The sequence below is a fragment of the Tauraco erythrolophus genome, chromosome Z (assembly GCF_009769465.1).
Source record: "Tauraco erythrolophus isolate bTauEry1 chromosome Z, bTauEry1.pri, whole genome shotgun sequence".
Taxonomy (NCBI): Eukaryota; Metazoa; Chordata; class Aves; order Musophagiformes; family Musophagidae; genus Tauraco; species Tauraco erythrolophus.
In genome coordinates this window covers 20,767,530-20,787,918 of record NC_141496.1, presented here as the reverse complement: position 1 = coordinate 20,787,918, position 20,389 = coordinate 20,767,530, and the positions used below count along the sequence as shown (strand labels likewise).

Genomic DNA, 20,389 nt, shown 5'->3' with positions numbered 1-20,389 from the left:
AATTTTATTTAAAGATAATAATTTCTAGGGATGGATGTGACTTCTCTGGTAAAGGACTTCTTGACTGTATCTTTTAAGGGTGTTCAAGCAGCCTAGATACCTTGATGGAAGTAGAGATGATGTCGAAAAAAGGCAACTGGCCCACAAATCCTCATGTCAGTAGAAAAATAGAACAGTCTTTTCTTCATGCATGGACCAAGTAAGTTAGATCAAGACTTTATTTTCAGATGATAACAAGAGAATTTTATGACAGATGTCTTTAGTTGCCATTAGGTCTGCTGGATTAATTAATGAATCTTAGCGAATCATACTGCTAAAATTAGCCTCAGAAGTGCAAGTCACTATTTTGTAGTTTTCCTGTGCCTTTCTTACTGCTTACCTTTATGCTGCTAGAGCCTGGATTTCACTTTTACCAAGGCTGATTGCCCATTTCCTTTTCAGTGGAAACCTAAGCTACAATCATCAAAGTGCTGGTGGCTATCTGAGACCCTCAAACAGTTCTACCGAAGACAGAAGGTTCTTCCAATGGAAAAATTAAAGAACAGCTTGTCTTATTGCAAGGGAAAAAAAGTGGATCTTCAGAAGAGTGCCAGACTTTGCACGCATAAAGGGAGAACAGCTCTCAGGAGTTGAAGAGTAATACTGCACTGAGCTCCTGGACTAATCTGAATGCTCAAATCAGGTGCAGATTTCTCCAGCCAGCATTGCAGTGAAGGTTCAGAAGCTGTGGTTTCATTGCTTTCTTCTTTTGCTTGGTTTTTTTTTTTTTCCCCTCCAGTGAATCAACTAGTACCTGCTAACTAAGTTTGTAAAATCCTAATAGAGACAAGGCAATTATCTTACTGCTCTGAACTATGAAGTAAAAGCATTGATTTTGCTCTGTTACTTCTGGAAAACTAGCGTGCTTTCTCTCCACTAGGATGCTACAATTACCTGCTGTAAAATCAACTTTCTGGAATGAAAACAAAGGCACATAAGCATCTGTGATTTCGCTCCTCTTAGTCGCTTGCTAAGACTAGTAGTCCATCTGGCTATTTTAATATGATTTATTGTCACGCATTCTTCCTTTTTTTCTGTCTTTTACTGATGTATTTTGGTATTTGCTTTAACCTTGTAAAAATTTCTGTGATCCTTTCTAAAACAGCACTTTGTGATTTATTTATGTTTAGTAGGTCAGATAACTTGTTCTCATGCAGGCAGATCAGTGACATACGAGAAAGGAAATGTGAATTATCTGCCCACATCCCATAGTTTAGATAGCATCTCAGACTGAGCTATGCACCTGGGATATTCCTAGTCATACCAGCAACCCACGAGGTGTGTCCAATAGCGCTCCATTCCTTCTCATTCTTCGCTTCAGTCTCCCTAGCTATATTTGTGCAGACAGCAGCTCTTTAATTTAAGTATGCAAGAAATTATTCTAAGCAATTATTTACTGAGAGTGTCTCCACTCTTGAAGTAACATGTTGATTCCATGTGCCATTGAGATTCTATTATGTAGTTCATTACTCAGAATATCAAGACAGAATTGCCTAATAAGAGAAGCATAAGACAAGCTGATTTGCATAGCTCAGTTGAACTTCACAGTTTGCATTTCTGAGCAGGAGAAAACGCCAAGATTCCATAAGGCAACTACTTATTCCAAATCTGGCATTTCTCCTATTCAGAAACACAGATTGTGAAGTTCACTCGAGTTACTCATATCAATCAATTTCTTTCCTGAGTATTTTAATAACAAGCGCATTTTCTGTTATTAGTGTTTTACTTACATGCTATTTGCGTATTAAGATATTAATTGAGTATATTCACTTACCTGCTGTCTCTCTTTCCTGATTCTCCAAGAAAAATTTCTGTAATACATTTAAAAGAGTAAGGAACATAGACAGGTTGAAACATGTGTGCCTTTGCTAAAGAATTAAGATGACTATCATGCATAGCTCATTTGTGGCTTTGTCTTATGTCATTCCATCACTTGCAAGTTATACAAGCAATTTCTAGACCATATAAATAAGGGGTTTCACACATACGGCATGTACATCTGACTTGAAGGCTATGTCTGTATTAGTAAATAAAATAGACTAATGATCGTTCTTTGGTCCAGAAGCTAACTGGGATGCAAGCTACGTGTCCGTATGGCTAGCTCCTTTTCCCTTCTGACTATATTAACTATATGCTTGTCGGGGATGATCCTTGGCCTATGTGAATCCCTGAAGTACAACTTTGAATTGTGGGAGAAAGGTAGTTGACCTGAGCCAAAACTGCGCCAGGAACCTTGATAACAGTCTCACGCTACACTCACACACCCGTGCAATGGCCCTGCTGAGCTTATCAGTGCAGTGCTATCAGAAGATTTTGTTGTACCCCTGCCTGCCTTAGGATACCATTCAGGGTTCCTTTCTAGCTCATTAACCTAAGCCCTAGCCCAGCTCTCTACACTGAACCCAGTGTTTTAAGGCTACTTGCCTTCACAGAAGGCATAAAAGGGCAAAAAACTCCACCTCCTTCCTTAGCCTAGGTTTATTTATTGGCAGCAGTGCTGCTCCATAACTTGGGGAGAGGGGCGGAAGAATGCAAGTACCAGTGAGTCTGCCTATACTCTCACATGAAAATAAGCACTCCCTCTACTCTGTTGAGTCATTGTCGCCCCATGCAGGCTTTAAACAAAGATATCACCTGTGATCTGCACTTTCTGTGAAACCCAAGGAAACTTTTAGGATTCTGTACACGTAACAGTGCAGCCAATCTGCCTGAGACAGACAGCACTTCAAGTGATTGTATGTGCAAGTAATGACATTTATTTGGTTTGAATATCAAAATAGTGTGTGCAAGCACTTTTCCATGAGTTGTTGAAAAATTGACCTTAAAATTTTGCTTTGTGTTAGAAAATATGAGGATTGCACAATGACAGACATATTCAACTATTCCTCTTCTCCAGATCAGATATGTCAAGATATTATGTTTTTTTTTTTTATCTATTAGCATCATAAGAACAAAGAGTGAGAACATAGGTTCTGGGCTCGATACATGCTATTTAATATTTTACAAGAATATAATAAAAGCTTATTTGATATATTCTTAGATGATTTGCTACTGTAGTGAAAAACATACCTATTAAAACTTTACAAGCAGCTGTGGCTACTTGCTCCTGTGAAAAAGCAAATCCCAAACGTCAACGTGGTTTCTGTGGTTCTTCAGAAAATAGCATATTTAAGTCTGGTCTATACTTAATAAGTTTTACTGACATGATTATGTTTGCTAGCAGTGCAATTTTTTTCATCATCATGACTGTGCTTCACACTGCCCTACTGTAAATGTAGGTATGCTGGCACTCTTGCTGAAGATATGACTCTTGCTTCCCTGACCAGAAAGAGGATATACCTTTAAAACATGTTTAAGCTAGAATTACCATTTCTAGATGAGGGGAATGATTGCCCTGTGAGGGACTAATAAAAAAAAATGTTCTTAAGTTCAGACAAAGCTTCGATTTCATAGACACAGAACAGTTCTGAATAAATAAAGTCCTCTCTGCTTGGCAGTCAGCCCTGCTGGCTCTTACGACTTTATCATGTTTTTTCGATATTTGTTTTTGTTTTGTTTCATAAAATCTTCAGGTTCTTGCGTAATGTGAATTCATAGAAGTCTGTGCTTCATATTAGACTATCTTTCTAGCATTCGTAGTTGTGGAGAAAAAGCTTGAAAATGTTCTTGCAATCCCCACTTCTAACATAGCAAATAGAAGAATCTGAAATATGCAGTATTTTAAAATATTCTAAGTTTTAAATCAAGCTCCTTCTTTCTGAGACCTCTCCTTTTTATAGTTTTGATAATAATGACTTCTATAAATTTTATTTGCTTGAATTGATTTAAAATGTGTTGGATCTCATGTACCAAAATGTTCAGGCACAAAGGCATAAGATGTACTTTTTTAATAGGATTGCATACATTAGAGAAGTATGTTTTTTATATTCAGAGGCTTCTGCTCAAAATCATGGCTGTCTTCTTTTTGGAAACATATTACAGTAGGTACATGTGTCTTTTTTAGACGTGCTTTATGAACTAAGACTTAGAAGTTGAGCTCTGTGCAGAGTACTGATTATTAACATTCCAAAATGAGTAGATTTGGAACAAATTTCACAAGCACAAGATATCCCATGATTTTGTTAAAATAAACAGTGCCCATGAGCCTCCTCAGATGTAGTATCAAGAAGGAGCTTTCTGCCTGTATGTGACTGTACACATCTGTTAATTTAGAGATCGAAATGCGAAATCCAGCACTCAGGGACATCAGGTGGATATCTGATACTCTCCGAGGAATTTGGGCTTCATAAACCATTGTGTGGATTATTCACAGCCATGCATTTTTTCCCTGCTTGTGACAGAAAAAATATGGGTGAAATCTTTGCATCAATAATTAATCCTGGTATAAATCAATACAAGTTACTAATAAATGAGAAACAGACATCTTGCTGCCAAAAATCAGCTGTTAATGCCTCTTTGCTTACTGAAATGGCATGCTGCATATCACAAATGTTCTATTACTAACTACAAATTACTTTTCTAGGAGAAAGTCAGGAATATTCTCCAGCTCTACTGTGAAAGCAGAAGTCGTAGCACAGTATAGTTTGAGATTGGAATAAACATGCATAGAGCATGAGAAATAAGGAGATAGGAGATACAACTCTTCACGTGTACACTTGATGACTGTTCAGATGTACTTACATGATTTAGGAGCCTAAGGGCTCAATTCACTTGTCCACACCTAGGGATCTTGTTCCATTTAAATGTCATTAGGGTATCACAAACTTCCTCCTGGGGCTGCCAGATAGGACACAGAAGCTATGGAAGAACTGCCTCCTTTGGGAACAGCAGCTGGAGATCAACAAGGATATGCTAGGCTGCCTGAAGTGGCAGTAGATGAGTGTGTACTGGCAACTGAACCTTAAGCCTTTGAAATCCAGGCTGAATTGAAGCTTTGGACCTGTTCTTAGAAGGTATCTGTGCCACTTCTAAAGAATGGAGTAAGATTAGTCTTCAGAGTGGCTATCCCTTTCTATTCAGTATGCTTGCTCAACATACTGTTTCCTTCAGCAAGCATAGTTATTCTTTGCCCAAAGATCATGCAGGTGGTGAGTGACAATCCCCGGCTCCCCTGGTAACACTGCAGAATCGGGCAAAACTCATAAACTTGGATCTATCATGTCCTGGTGGTAGGACCACCCTCCTGAAAAATCGCAGAGGTGGGTGTGATTTCTTCAGGCCAAGGATTGTCAGGGAAGTCGTCTAATCAGTAGACTGAAGCTACCAATGGATATTTCAAAGAAAATGGTGGATGTGTCTTCACTACATGATGGGCGCAGTCTTTTCAAGATGTAGTACTCACAATTCCAAATTTAATTCTCAAATCTCTCTTTATGTTCCTGAGACCTTTACTGGAATCTGGCAGTAAATCAGTCAGAAATGAGACTGAAGTCTCTGAGAAATACAGGCACTGTTAAAAACTTTATCCCTCCGCAGTGATTAAACTCACCATCCACATAGGGGTCTCACCTAGTAGCACAACATCAGTACTTCCCAAAGTTTTCCCTTAGCAGCCCTACTTCCAGGGTCACAACCCCACTTTCATTTTCACTTCCAGGCTTGCAGGCCCCAAGTGGGGTCATGACCCTAACTTGGGAACTGCTCTGTAACACATTGAAAAAATTAACATACCAGCCAGTAAATGCATCAGCAAAACAAACCCATCCAGTCTACCCAAGACCCTGCGCAGTCTGCCATCCCTAGAGACCTTACCTATTAAACATGGGTTTTCAAAACCACGTATCTACTTGCAAGCTCACATACTTCTTTGGGTATGTGTTACCATTGTCTTGCTGTCTTCCTTTGTGCTATTTAGCTAAGTTTGGTGTTGACAAATATGTGCTAACACTTCTGAAAATATGACCCTCTTTTTCTTGCTCATTCATATGTTGAAGGTGCTGCTTAGATTTATTATTTGCACATAATAGAGTTTACAGTTATTGTGTGTCAGAAACAAGATCTGGAGAGTCTGCTGTTCCCACAGCTGGAGCAGCACATACACATCTGCTAAAACTGCAGTGTAAATTGTATTGTCCTTAGCAATTAATCACTTATACTGTATTCTATCAACTCTCCTCCTCCTTAACTCCTACCGGTCTTTACCCTCTTCTCCCTTCTTCTTCCTCTGCTGTCTCCTGTGTCTCCCACTTCATTTTTTAACTTCTCCATAATTGCCGAGTTTGGACATGGAGATGCTGCTGCAAAAGTTCCTACTTCTCTTGCAGAAGATTATACCACTGGATCTCAAAGACCTTTGCACAGGTTGTGAAAGCATGCAGGTTATGAGATCTTAATATATTCATTTTACAGTGGGGAGATTATAACACTGTTCTAGCAAGGTCTGTTACTCACAGCCACCAAAAAGTCTGTGGTAGAGAAAAAGGTGAATCTCCAGTTTCATATGTCCCATGGTGGCTCCAAGCAACGTGGTTAGTTACCACAAGATATACCAGTAGGTGGCACTTCAGCGTTCATAGCATTGCTTGCACATCTGGGGGGCTGATGAAAACAGGCTTCTTGTGTGTCGTTCTTTACATATGACTTTTAGCATAATTTTATTTCTCTTCGGTCTTGCGCTCTTTTCCTGAGATCTTTACTCAACCCTTCTCTTTTTTCAATTTCCTTTCTGTGACACTTTTCTATTGCTTCTCTGTTTCTCTCAGTTTTCCATATTCTGTGTCTCATTTTGAAAAGAAAGAGGGGAGGAAAGAAAGAGAAAGAAAAGAAAAGAAAAGAAAAAGAAATCTTGTAAAGTGCAAATCCCTCACTGATTTTTTTCAGAAAATGGTTATCTAGATCCTTACTGATTCGTTACTGAGGAGAACTGGGGGGGCGGAGGTGGTGAACGGGAGCAGTAAGATCTACTCCCAAATGTTCTTAATGTCCTAAGTATATATCTGAATGTGTGGCTCTAGAAGTGCACTGCAATGACACACTTGCTTGTATAGATAAAATGGTATTAATTCCAAGGACAGCCCTTACTAAGCCTCACCATGTATTTTTTGCAGCGTGAGGTGAACAGCTGTTTTCTAACTTGCAGTATATCTGTGAAACACATCCAAATGAAGGCACTGTGTGTCCTCAAGTCTAGATGTGACACTACCTTTGCTGTACACAGACTGCAGCTAAACACTTCCGGTTCTGTCCTTTCTCCCAGATCGGAAATCAGGGGTTTGGTCAGGCTTCTGCTGAGGGCCCCGGTAGGATCTCACCCTGTCAGTGGATGTGGTGCTGCTTGCTAGGTTGCTGACAGTGGCAAGTGCCTTTCAATTAAGTCTGGAGTTCCATCAGAGCCCGTAAGTGGAGAACGCCGGGGAGATTAATAAACGAGTTGTCACAGCTTCCAGGCATGCTGGGTTGGGAAGTGCAACTCCCAAGTTTGCGGGCTGGGTAAATTTGGAGCTCCGGGTCTGTATCTTTATAGAGATAGACTCAGTCCCTTTTTCATTTCTCATAAAATGAATGAAAATAGATTTCTCTAAAGCTGAAGTCCAAATGTGGAAATACTCAATATTGTATATCTTTTATGCCAAGCATTTTAGGCTCTCTGCAGTTTTGGTGGAGTCACCATTTGAAACAAGGATTTGAATTGCTCTGACTAAACCGTCTGTATGTGGGAAAAGATTATGGGAAACATCCCTGCAGGGCTCCTTTTAGTTGCTCCAATAGGCATTATCCATTATTTTTCCAAGTGTCTTGCCTTGGGGTTTTTGGTTTTTTTTGCTTTCCTTGCTGTCTTGACCGATCTAGCTGGTACTAGTTATTGTCTTTTTGAGAATTGTTGTCAGTCCTAAAAAAAAAATATTGCAAATCTAAACAACACAATAGTTTTAAACTGTGTTTTAAACTGCATTTTAACTGCTTCACTCTTCTATCTTATTGACTTGTTTTCGCTTAAAAATATACACAGAAATTTTTGTGCTTTTGCTTGCATTTTCTCCACTCCACATTCTACTTGTCACGGAATGAATATTCTAGTGAATAGATACTGCATTCCTTGAACAGCAAAAAGTTTCACTAAAATCAATGAGAAAATAGTATTTATGGGAAATTCTAGGATCACTTAAGGATCATGTAAGGGAAAGACATATTAAAGAAGGAACATTCTGTATTCCTGCTGACAATTGCATCCAACAGTTGTGGTGATACTGTTGTTCCCTGAATGTTTCTTGAGGGAATTGTTTCTTTTTAACTGGACAGTCCTTTCTGATTTTTTAGTCTGTAAGACTTAAAAATGGGTGGATGTACCTCTTCATAGGATCATAGGATAATTTGGCTTGAAGGGGTGTCAGGAGATCATGTGCTGGATTGTCGTCATAGGGGGAAAGGCTTCCCTTATACCCAGTGTGAACTTCTCTTGTTTCAACTTATGCCTGTTGTGTCTTGTCCTGCTACCATGCATTGCTATGAAGAGCCTAGCTCTGTCTACACAATGACCTGATAGTAGGTGAGAAAGGCTGCTCTGAGGTGCCGCCGAAGCCTTCCCTTCTCCAGGCAGAAGCAGCTCTGTCCCTCAAGCTCTGCTTGCAAGGCAGGTGCTCCAGCCCCTGAGCCTCTGCTGGTCTTGATTGTCATCAGTGCCACCTATGTCTATGTTGTCCAAGGACTTGCATAACTACCTACCTACCTGGTTTATCTGCATGTCTTGCCCTTTGTCTTCTTTTAGCAATGCTTCTAATTCAGAAATCAGATGGTAGCGTGTTTTAGTATCTTCTAAGTGTTTCTAACAATGGCTACCCATCAACGTTTTCCTTGTAGTTCCAGGTGCCTCTCAAAATGTGAAGTGACTGAAACTTGAAATGAAGAGTACATAACATGAAGCTCAGCAGAAGGTTTATAGGAACACTATTATCTGAATAAGAGCATTCCAAACTGCTAAGAGATCTTGGGAAATATATTAAAATTGTTCTTTTAATGTGAAACTGTATTTTTGCATACAACCATGCTACACAGGGTAAGAATGATTTTTTTAAAAATGCTGCTTTTGCTGTGAACCTCTAACATTCCATGAAAAATAGTTTCAACGTTCATTTTTAATATTTCAGAAGTCTTTAAAGCCAGGTTACTAAAATTTAGGTCTTGAATGTGAGTGCTGTGGTTTCAGTTTGAGGAGTTCTGAGTATCTGTAGACCTCACTGAAGCACTGGGAGGTTCAGATGCTATTACTGAGTGGCACTGGTGGAAATTCAGGGGCCTTTACACATTCAAATCTACACTGGACCACCTTGGTAAACTTATTGTCCTGTAGCATCTGGTAGATCTGATTAGCTGTTGTCAAAAGTCCTGATTTCCTTCTCAGTTTTCTGTCACATTAGTGCTCTTCAATCCCACGGTCAAGATGAACAAATCCATTTAAAGATTAAGGTATCAAAAGAATGTACTTGTAAATAACAGGAAAAAGAGCCATACGTGTTGTTTTAACTCTAAACCAGTCTCTGAGCTGGACATTATGGCTGGCACCTTGTTTTCAGGTCATGTTTCTCCACTGCGTGATAATTTTATTGGCGACGTTGTTTAGAAGTAATGAATGAATGCAAGTTACACAGATGATCCCAAATGAGCGTCAGCAAAATCCAGCCACTAAGGTCTGTTATGTATTTATGTCTATGAGGAAAAAAAAATTGAAGGGTTAACTTGTGCATGCTATTTTTCATATAGTACCTTAAAAATTCATGCTGCCATAATGGGTCAGGCAGGCCTTGGAATTACAGAAATATCAAACAAAAAGTGTAATTGCCTTATCTTCAGGGAGTGATGAATTTAAAATCTGATACCCTGTGAATCCCTTGGTCTATGTACAAATGTTATGCTTCACCAGAAAGCATGGAATCCTAGTTCTTCAAAGGGATAAGATACAGATGTTTCTGTGCTGATGATTCATTGTATAGTAAAATGTCACTGCCTAGAGAACAGCACTGCATACTGAAATTTAATTTCACCTGATTCCCATTTGGAGGGAAAGAAGGAAACATTTTTATGTCATAAAAAAAAAAAAAAAAAAAAAAAAATAGCAGCTGTTTGAAATTTGCTGAGAGGCTTGGAATGTAGTTTTAGTTGAGGTGTATTAGCAGGCAGAAAGCAAGCAAAGAGGTAAAAGGTGCAAAAGAGGTCCATGATACTGTTCTTAAGTCTGTCATATGAACACAGCTATCAGGAATGCATTTGAGTGTGATCAAAATTGCGTATACTCACTTGCATGTATTGCGCAGATGAATACATTTGGGAACCAGGGCTTTAGAGGCAATATTCTTATCATTCCAATGCCTCAAGCTGGGTCTCTTGGAACTAAGCGGATTTTACTGAAGTGCCAGAATATGAGTTTCTGTTTTCAAACATACGCGCTCCACTCTGTCTTACTGTGCCTGCATTTGTGGATGGGGTTCACAGGCCTGGGATTCAGTACCAAAGTATACTCCATGGTGAACTAGGAGTTTCAGAAATGTGATTTACAGCAAGGGGAATATGTATGCCAGATGATAGAAAACATTGAAGAGAAAGATATTTCTGAAAATTTATTTCTCTTCTGGTTTTAGGAGCTTGTGCAAGATGGTCTCAGAGCTGGAAACCACCTTCTTGTACTTAGACATCCAGACATCTCTGTTTCATTTAAACAACATCCAGGATAGCCTGTGCATTAAGAGAGGAAGCAAACCAAAACCAAACCAACATAAGGACAAGAGGTAGAAAAAATGGATTCAGCACCTTCCTTGGACTGAGGAAATTAAGTTCACATTTCCACTTCCCAGTAAGTTCCCCATGTACAAGCCTAGGAGAGAGATGAAAAAAATGAAACCTCTCCTGTTGTAACTATGACTCAGTGTAGAAAAAGATGTGAGATTTGTAATCTTGATTTAAGCAGAGTTAAACATGATTTCATAGCTCAAGGATGGAGGCACTTACCTACTGGGAGAAGGAGGAGGGGAGGCAATCTGGATTCTGGCCCCTGCTTCAAGCACTATTTATGTATGTTACTCAATTACAAATGCAAAATGTGTAGGCAGCCCCTGGGGCAAGAACCCAGGACTTCCTTTTCAAAAGGAACACCTATTAGGGTTGCAAATTATCCTCTCTCAATGAATCTTGCTTCCTGTCCAGTACAGAAGTATGGCAAGTATGGCTTCACCAGGCACGACAGACAGTTCTCCACCCTGAGCTTCACCTTGAGTTGGTGCTGGATGCACTGTTGGGAGATGTGGGAAAGATCACCTCAGGAAGGTGAACCTGCATCTTCCGCTTCACAAATAAGTGCTTTATCTACAAGTACGATATGATGTAAAACGTTGGCAATCACACTGCTGCAACCTCTGGACATGTTTCTGGGAGAAAGTGTCTGGGGCTGTTGTGCTTCATGACAAGGTTGGTGTATGTTAGGCATGCTCAGAAGATGCCTACCTCTTGAAGGACCTCAGGAGATGCCTCACCTGTGCGTCACAGGCAGGCTTTGGTGCAAGGCAGGTTGCAAGATTTTCAGCTGTATAGAAATAGCAGTAGCAATGGGAAATTCAGCAGCAGAACTTTTAGATAATTTTATCAGCAAAAACATGATGTAGACTTTTGCGGCCATTTCGCATATGGGTACATGCGTGAGTACAGCTTCCTGGCATTTTCTGGCTTTTTGGAATTTGGCCATCAGTGACTTTCTCAAAGTTATTTTGTGAGCCACCAGCAGGCCGTAAAATTAGAACCCAGAAATCCTGCTCTGCTACAGTCTCTCTGTAAGACATGTAAATATATTTACAATTAAAACCAGTCTTTTAATGTTGTTGTTTTGTTGGAAATGAAGTACCTGGCACCTATCTAAATTTGAGAAGAATCTCCACTGATACTCTCCACATCTATTAAACATTTTGTCTCTATGTCATTGTCATGGGTTCATTAGTTCCTTGAGAGATTTTCCGATAAATTCTTTTTCCATCTCTCTGCTCGCCCAACCTCTATTCTCTTTTATTCTGGGTTCTATTCCCTCAGGAGACCAAAATCCTGCTCCCTTTGCTCCTCTCATCATTCCTTCCAAAGAGACTATTTGTCTAAATGAAGCAACAGAAAGATGAAGGTCAGATTTTTTTTTGCTATTATTTTGAATACAGTATTATAAATGCATGCTTGTCGTTTTTATGTGTTCATAGATGAATAAATTGTATTTGCTTTGAATAATGCTAAACAATCCATAAGAAATTAGAGTTTACTCTATAGTAAAAAATATACAGAAGACTACAGCAGGAACAGCCTTCAATAGGATTTGTATTTAAATAAAATGGGCAAGTCAACTTCCACTGTCAGATGTCAGTTCAGCAGAATTATTTAAAACACAGCTGAATAAGGTGCTTAGTACATTTTAAACTTTTACACAGTATGATGGGAGAAATTTTGGTAAGTGAGGCCTTATTTGGAAGAACAGCATAACTTAGGTAGCATAAAACAAGATTTTGGTCCTTGCTGTGCTAGGGCTGTTACCTTTCCTCTGTTCACTGTGTTAGTATCCACTCTTAAAAGTGTGACCAGTCTGAATATTGGTTCATCAAAAAGAACTTCTGAATTAACCTTCCTTTCAGGAGAAAATAATTTCCACATGATAATGTGTTCTTTGATGGTTTATTGTGTTTTGTTGTTTGTTTTTGTTTTTTTTTTTCTTTTGTGCTAATTGTTACACATCTTGAATTTGGGCAAGTAGACCATGTTTTGCTCTTTCTACTGGTCATCTAAAATGGTGATAGAACTGCAACCACAGTAACATGGATCTGAAGCTTAGCAAAAATTCAAATGCATATCCAAAACCTCCTAGAAATATGGAAGTGAAAAGATGTCCAAGAAATGAAAGACTTATTATTTAGAGAATGGAAAGGCAAAGAAAAATGCTGAATCTCTTCTCCTCCATCACTATACTTGGATTTAAGATTAATTAATACCAATGAACTGGAGATACTGCTCCTGTCTGAAAAAAGTGTTTATCGAATCAACGTCAGCTAAAGCTTTAGCCTTAAGCAGTGTACTTTACTGACACGCCATGCACAAGCCTCGTTTCCCCTCACCACCAGCAGGTCTTCCCTGCTCCGGAGGGCCAGAACCCTTTAGAACAAAAAACTGAGGACTGCCTGTAGGGAAAATTCCATTTTTTATTTTTTTCACTCATCATTTATTTACAAATACACTTTATAACTTTTATATACATTGCACATTTACATGGTAGAAAAGTACAAAACTATATATTTAAATGAATTTATATTTAACTTGCCATGTTTGAAAATATAAAATTGCATCAGAAAAAAAGTATTATGAAAAGCAAGAAACTTGAACTGATAAAGCTTTGATATAACTTTTAGTGACACACTGGTTGGGAAAAGAAAACTTGGAAAGTGGTACTACAAGACTATATTAAAGAAAACACCTGATAAACAGTTATGCATATTACAAAATCCCCAAAACAATAAGAATAAAAGAAAACCTTTATTCTTATTAAAGTTAGCCCTGTAGCTATTAATAACCTTCATAATCCGATATCTTTGGATCCGGAATTCGTATAGTACAGTATATATGCTCAGCACATTGAGATCACTTCAGTACATGATGTGATCAGAAGTAGAGAAAAGAGAAGTGGAAGAAGTTTCCTTAAAGATCACCTCACTGCACCCTGGAAGTATACTTAAGTCAGTTACAACGCCTTTTGGTCAGTCAAGATTCCTTGTAAACAAAAATCTGAGGGATCTTTTATGTACAGAACCAGCAAGAAGAAAATCCAATAAATAAACATAACAGAAACCAACATGCAAGTTTGTTAAAGTGGAAAAGAGTTAACATCAGTGAAACAAAGAGATGAGATCGTGGTGGTAAGCTCTAAGGAATGGACTTTCATAGTTTACAAGAAAAAAGAAAAGCTTTAGTTTACAAGCAAGAGACCTCACAATAAATAACACTGCTCTTCCCGTAACGAATAAATTTCTTCAAAAAACAAGGTGTACAGTCAACCAGACATTTTATGCATAAATTATAAAACATGACACAGTATAAATAAATGTCTACGAGACTCAACTATATGTATACTTTTTTTTCTCCCCAAAATAAATAAGCATACACTTATTTACAGTATGGACATTGATTTCGTGCCCAATGGCTGTTCCAAAAGTGATGGAGGTTTTACCACTCTAGAATGGAAGATATAGGAAAGCTGTAGTCCTGGTCTTCATCTTCCTCTTCATCCTCTGGGTCTTCATTAATGGCTAGATGGGGGAATACAGGGGAGCTGTTGTTTAAATAAGGACAACAACAGCGCAGAAGCAGCTCAGTGCATGTTTTCAAAGCCCTCTGAACAGCCATAATACAGCGTTGCATTTTATGCGACTTGTAGTGAGATGCTCTTTGGCATCTGCTGTTACGCAATAAGCTTTTTTATACATAATCTATGAAGTCATAACTGCAGAAAGTTCTGAAGAATCAATGGCTCAGGTTTTATTGGCAGATTCCTGAAATCAAATAAAAAGCGCTCTTGTGTTCTAGGTTTAACTGCTTTATGTCCTTCATTCAGAGTTAGTAGAGGCAACTGTGCTAAACCAAGTGCCCATGTGCTATCATTAAGCTTGTTCTTTTGGACCGAGTTAGAGTTTATCCGGGTGTTAACAGAGCAATCAGCGAAGCACACGAGAGCAGACAAAGTAGGAAAAAATCGCTAGAATTACGCTCCTAGGGCAACCCCTTTCTGACAAAATGACTTGTCCTCAGAATAGCCCCAAAACCCCAACTTGAAGGCCAACTGGTTGTTCGAGATCTATTGCATTTGATCAGTAGCCAAAGAGTGTGTGTGACAGATACGTACTTATACAGCAACTGCACCGTATCTCGAATCTCTACATCGAGCTTTCTTACGTGTAAAGGTGTAAGTCTTCATTACCTAGGGATTGCCTTCAGAAGCTTTAAGTGTCTGCAGAGTTAAAAATCTCACTTACAGTTGCAAGATCCAGAGTGCTTTACTTCTAGAAGCACACCCATGGAGCAGGCTGCCTCTTTCATGGCACACTCGCTTGGGTAAGTTGTGTTATCGCTGGCACAGACTGCCTCGTCTGACTTGCTTTCAGGGCATAGCTCATCACAGAGGGCGCACCGACCTCTGCCAACCTTAAAATCCCACAAGCATTTCTTCCCAGCACTGCACTGAATGTCTTCACAGGATTTGGCTTCTAAAAATATACACAGGATACTAGAGGTAAGTGAAAAGACAAAGAAAAAAGAAAAGCAACAACAAACAACCCCAAACTGCCTTTCCCCTGTGAACTATGAATAGACAAAGCTCAGACGCAGTAGATGTGATGATACTTGCTGATTTTGCTCAAGCAAGTAGTCCCTTGGACACCATTGCCTGTCTATATGTGGGGGAGGAAAGACAGCTGTGCCAGCAGAGCTTGGCCCTGGGAATACAGAATTACATTTGCCTATTGTACATGACCTCCCTGCTCTGTTTGATGTCAGTGGAAATTCAGCTCCACAAATAAGTGGTAAAGTGCAGAATTTGCCAACACATTCAGCATTTCTAAATCAATTATTTTTAAACTAACCCACACAGAGTAGCTGTCTACAAGACTGGAAAGGGAATTCACCTCAACCTATGCCAAGTAAAAGCAGCCCAAGACTCCCCTGAATTCCCCCAGCAGTTTTGCGGAGCAGAGGCTGCCCTGAAGGTGCTTCCCTGTAACATGCTTCACTATCAGTCCTTTCTGGAAATCACAACACAAAATGTCAGGATGCACAGAGATTATTTTCCTATCTTCACCCACCAACTGTCTCCAAACTCTGCAATATTTCTAAAGAGGAAAAAGTGATCAGATGTTTCCAATTAAGTTAACGCAAGCTTTGCCAAGACCACTTGAAGACAATTGTTTCCAGGAATCCAGATCCACTGAATATCAAGACCTTGTTACGCCGTAACCGTGTCATCATCTATTTAATGGCAGGTACTTCTCCCTCGGATACCAATGTCAGCACCCACGGCGACAGCAAGAGAAGCAGGATCAGGGCCTCTACTCTCTCATCCCTTCTGCAATCTTTTTTGGGGCAAAGCTCACCCTGGCTCTCCTCTTCCTGGAGGAGAGCACCAACCCAGGCTGCTGGAAGTCTCTCCTCCCCAGCAGTAACTACATCCATCCAATTCCACACACAATATTCTGAAACAGCTGATGGAGGAAGTTCCTACCTCCCCACCCCTACCCCTCCAACCAAGATACCTACTGACGCATTTTCCTTCGTAGGCTAATCCGATGGATCTACCCAGTAGGCAAGTCGCTTTCCTCAGGTGGCAGGCACTGGCGTAAGTTATGCCATCATTCCCGCAGAGATACTGTTCAGGAGAGGTAGGCTCTGGGCAAATTCGATTACATGTCACGCAGTAGGCATTATTAGTTTGGTCAACCACACACGTGGAGCTGCCCGGGCATAAAACATCCCTACAGGTCTCTGAAATAAAGACAGAAACACACAGTGATTAATAGGAGATCCCAGAGTCCCAGCGAGGAGTGAATGTGTGACACAATGAAAACACATGGTCAGATAAAAGCCTTCAGCAGCTCTCCTTGTTTAAGGGCCGCTGAGGAAAACCTTCCCATCTCAGGGTAGCTGGTGGGACACAAGTGCTGCTAGACTGTGGGCAACTCTCAATCCAGCTACATCCTCATCTGTTGAGTGTGGTTTAGTTACTGTCTCCCAGCACTTGGAACATCACCCTGGTTCCTGTGGGGACGTACGTCCAACAGCTCCTCCTCCCTACACTCAGACACACACCCTTTGGCATTTGAGGGAGATCGATTAGATTTGCAAACCTACTTTTGCATTTGCCCTGATACTGGACTTCAAGTTCGGGCTGTTCTTTACATCTGGCTTTGAGAAGGGCACACTCGTTCCTGTAGGTTTTCCCATCTAAGCCACACACGGGGCCCTTCCAAGTGATATTAGAGCAATCCGGAGCACAAACACACCGAGGTTTGTTCTTCTTGTTCATTTTACATTTCTTCCCGGGTCCACAGTCCACGTTCTCGCACGTTTCTGACGGAAAGAAAGAGGCACCGCTTTAGTACCGCGCGTGCAGAACAGACCTGGTGTCAAAACTGCTTAAAGAGGAAAAAAGACACCGTGACCCCGGGGCATGAAGAGAAAACAACTTTCCCCCCCTCCAGGAAACACTGCTCGAGGGAAATTCCCCCCGCCAGCGAGCGCAGGGAGGGGGGAAGAGGTCGCTCCCCTCCTCCCCGTGATGTGCACGGCGGCCGAGCACAAATGGGCGTCCCCTCGCTCATCTCGGGGCTGCTACGAGATGCCCCTTAAACCCACACCGAGGAAAGAAACCGGAGGACCGCACTGCCGCCCCCCCCCCCCCGCTCCCTCCCGGCTCCTTCCCCGCTCCTCCTCCCCCAGCCCAGTCCCCGCCTGAACCGCTCCGCAGCAAGGAGCAGCTCGCCAGCACCCCCCTCACCTTTGCAGGGGATGCAGTTTGGGGCTCCCCCATTAAAAATCATCCACTTAAAAAGCGTGTTGTCGTTGACGTCCTCTTCCGTCCACGAAGTTGTCAGGCGGCCGGTCTTGCAGCACTCCTCCTTGCTGAGGTCGGTTTTGTAGAGGACCTGGCAGCGGCCGTTCCGCGCCTGCCGGAGCCAGCAGTTCCCAGCTGCGGGAGAGGGGGGTGGGGGGGAGACGGGGACGGGGAGGGGGGAACGGGACACGACGACACCCAGCCGGATCAGTGGCAGTCACCAAGTGACCCAGACACAACACGTGCGCCTTGCAATGACTTTTACTAGACTGTTTACTTTTATTTGTCCCGTTTCATAACCCGCAGCTACTCCGGCCCATTTGGGAGCACTGTTTAAAAAAACCCAACCAACCAAACAAACAAAACAACAAACCAAACCGAGAAAAAAAACACCACCAAACCCACAAAACCCCCCAAACAAACCACAAAAGAACCAACCAAAAAAAAAAAACCCACCAACCCAGAAAGAAAGAAAAGACCCGATCAAAACAGGACGAGGCAGTTTTCGGAGGTATTTATTCCATATGTAGAGCAGAAGGAGCACTGCCGGCACGTGACAGAGGCTTGAAAAGGATGTGCATTTAAAAGGGAATAAAAAGAAAATCGTGCTTGCAAATTCCTTCCTCCTCCCCCTGCCCTCTCCTCCTCACCGCGGCTGCACAGCAGCATTGTTTTAGTGCCGCACAGTTTCAGTCCCAGCCCATTTTGCAATCTGCACGAATTGGGAACATTTGCTATTAGCGAAGTCTTTCGAAATCTCCACATTTTGCTGCTTCGATTAACAAATGTATTTCCTTCAGTAAAATAAGTCAGCAGAGCTCCAAAAAAGTGATCAAAGTACATAAAATGTAAGGACACGAGAGTAGGAGGTCCCTACAGAGTTTTAAAAACCGATCAAGCTAGAAAAGTTATAGGTGCCATCCCTCCCGTAGGCATTTCAAAGTACACTGTCCTTAAAGCGGACAGAGTGGGTTTTGTTGGTTTGTTTGGGGTTTTTTTTCCCTTTTTTTTTTTTTTTTTAAACTAGTATCCCTGTTATTTGTGGAGTCAAGCCAAGAGCATTAGTCCAAGCAACTCCCCTTTTTTTAGCTGGAGAGTTTTGGTTGGGATGAGTCTCTCGTGAATAACCAATGTGACTTCTCCAGCAACTCAATACCAATTGATTCTGGTGCTAATCCAGCCAGGGCTCGATCCTGCCTCCTTACTCCGATGGGAATGTACCGCAGTGAGGGGTCAGGATCGGCCAGCCGAGATGTCGCTGGGCGCGGGGGCCGATCCCTCCCCCCCCGCCAAAAATCATTGAACAAACAACGCCCTTATTAAAAAAAAAAAAAAAAAAAAAAAAAAAAGTTTTGTCACTTACAGTTGCTTACATTAGATTAACTTACGCTTTAGCTCAACAGTGGGAGAGAAAAGAGGAAAAAAAAAAGGAAAGAAATTATAGAACAAGTAATGGTAAGACATCCAGGTTGTGGTTGGAACACTATCAAGATAAGGGAAAAAAGCCTCAAAACTAAAAATCAATATTCCCTTGCGTCGAAAGAGGGCTCTTAAGTGTTGTCAATATCAGGTTCGGGTTTGTTTTGTTCGTATAAAAAAACCCAAAACCCAACTTATTTAAGCATACTCCTCAGTGCAGGAGAATTTACAACACTAATATTTATTCACAAAAAAAAAAAAAAAAAAAAAGAAGAAGAAGAGGAGAGGAGGAAATCCCCACATTAAAGGAATGTCCGGAAAATGACCACTTATCGGTTTCTAAAAATGTCAGCTGTAATCGCGGGGCTCCCCATCATCACCTCTCCTTCCGTCAGGCAGGCGAGATAAAAATCTGAGCTAAATTACCAACAAACTTTGAGCACTCATTCGGGAGCCGAGACTGGGAAAGTTCCCTCGCGATGCTGCTCTTCATTCATGCTGCATAACAACAATAAATACCAAGAAACATCCTCATCTGTCCCCTGTGCCTGTGCAGAGCAGTGCGAAGACCCGACCAAAAAGCCATCTAAATGACACCTCTGCACCTCGGTACAAAGCGATCCCATGCCCACAGTTAACTTCTGTCCTGTTGGACCTTGGAGAGAGGCGTTTATCACCGCGGCAAACTAAACCGTGCCCGAAAGACAGAAAACGGTAGTAATAATAAAGAAACATATCTGCGAATAAACGATCTGGTCTTACCCTGCACTGTGTGATCTTCCATGAAGTGGCACAGAAACATCAGGAATAAGAGCATGCCCGGGTGGATTCTCTGATTTAACATCCTCAGTACAGCAGGGAGTGAGAGAGACACAGAATCGGCGTGAGGGGGAGTAGGGAGAGGGAGCGAGCACCAGCCAGCCTGCTTATGATCGCTCTATTGAATGAACGTCAGGCTCTGAATGCAGTCTCTCTTTAAATCTATACGGGGGTCTTAGCTGTCTGCGGTGGGCGGTCTCCTAATGTGTGTGTGTGTGTCTGCTCGGGGGTGGGGAGATTTAAAAAGTTCAGTGTGAATCAGGTGACATTTTCCACCTTCTGGAAGCCCTCTCCAATGATCTGCTCTAGGTGCACGCACACACGGGCGCGCACCGGCGCGCGCGCACCCGCGCAGCCCCACGCCAGCCCTGCGCGGCGGAGACGCCGGCGCCGTGAGCGCAGCGGCGGGCGGCAGCGCAAGCCTCGGCCGCCGCGCCCGCGGAGCTGGCCGCGCCCGCGCAAGCGGGGAGGTGCGCGGCGGGCCGCGCCCGCGCCGCGGGGGCTGCAGACCCGCGGGGGTCGCGTCCCCCCCCCCACCTCCCCCGCCCCCCCCCCCCTTTGCTCCCC

The 20,389-nt window shown here is 41.8% G+C and overlaps 1 protein-coding gene across 1 annotated transcript; it reads right to left on the bottom strand.

Annotated features, from left to right (window-relative positions):
* Positions 1-14,208: 14,208 nt before the first annotated feature.
* FST (follistatin) lies at positions 14,209-19,847 on the bottom strand. The gene is made up of 6 exons (XM_086629406.1): positions 19,766-19,847; positions 17,528-17,719; positions 16,882-17,100; positions 16,291-16,515; positions 15,015-15,245; positions 14,209-14,291 (listed from the first exon to the last, which is right to left on the bottom strand). Exons 1-6 carry the CDS (start codon positions 19,845-19,847, stop codon positions 14,209-14,211), a joined length of 1,032 nt encoding a protein of 343 aa, XP_086485532.1.
* Positions 19,848-20,389: the final 542 nt, after the last annotated feature.

Excerpts from the sequence above, each read along its gene's own strand:
- FST (XM_086629406.1), bottom strand. The coding sequence starts at position 19,847 with ATGTTAAATCAGAGAATCCACCCGGGCATGCTCTTATTCCTGATGTTT. Across the intron at positions 17,101-17,527 it reads AAACTGCATCCCCTGCAAAG|AAACGTGCGAGAACGTGGAC; the intron begins GTGAGGGGGGTG and ends TCTTTCCGTCAG. Across the intron at positions 16,516-16,881 it reads GTATCAGGGCAAATGCAAAA|AGACCTGTAGGGATGTTTTA; the intron begins GTAGGTTTGCAA and ends TCTTTATTTCAG.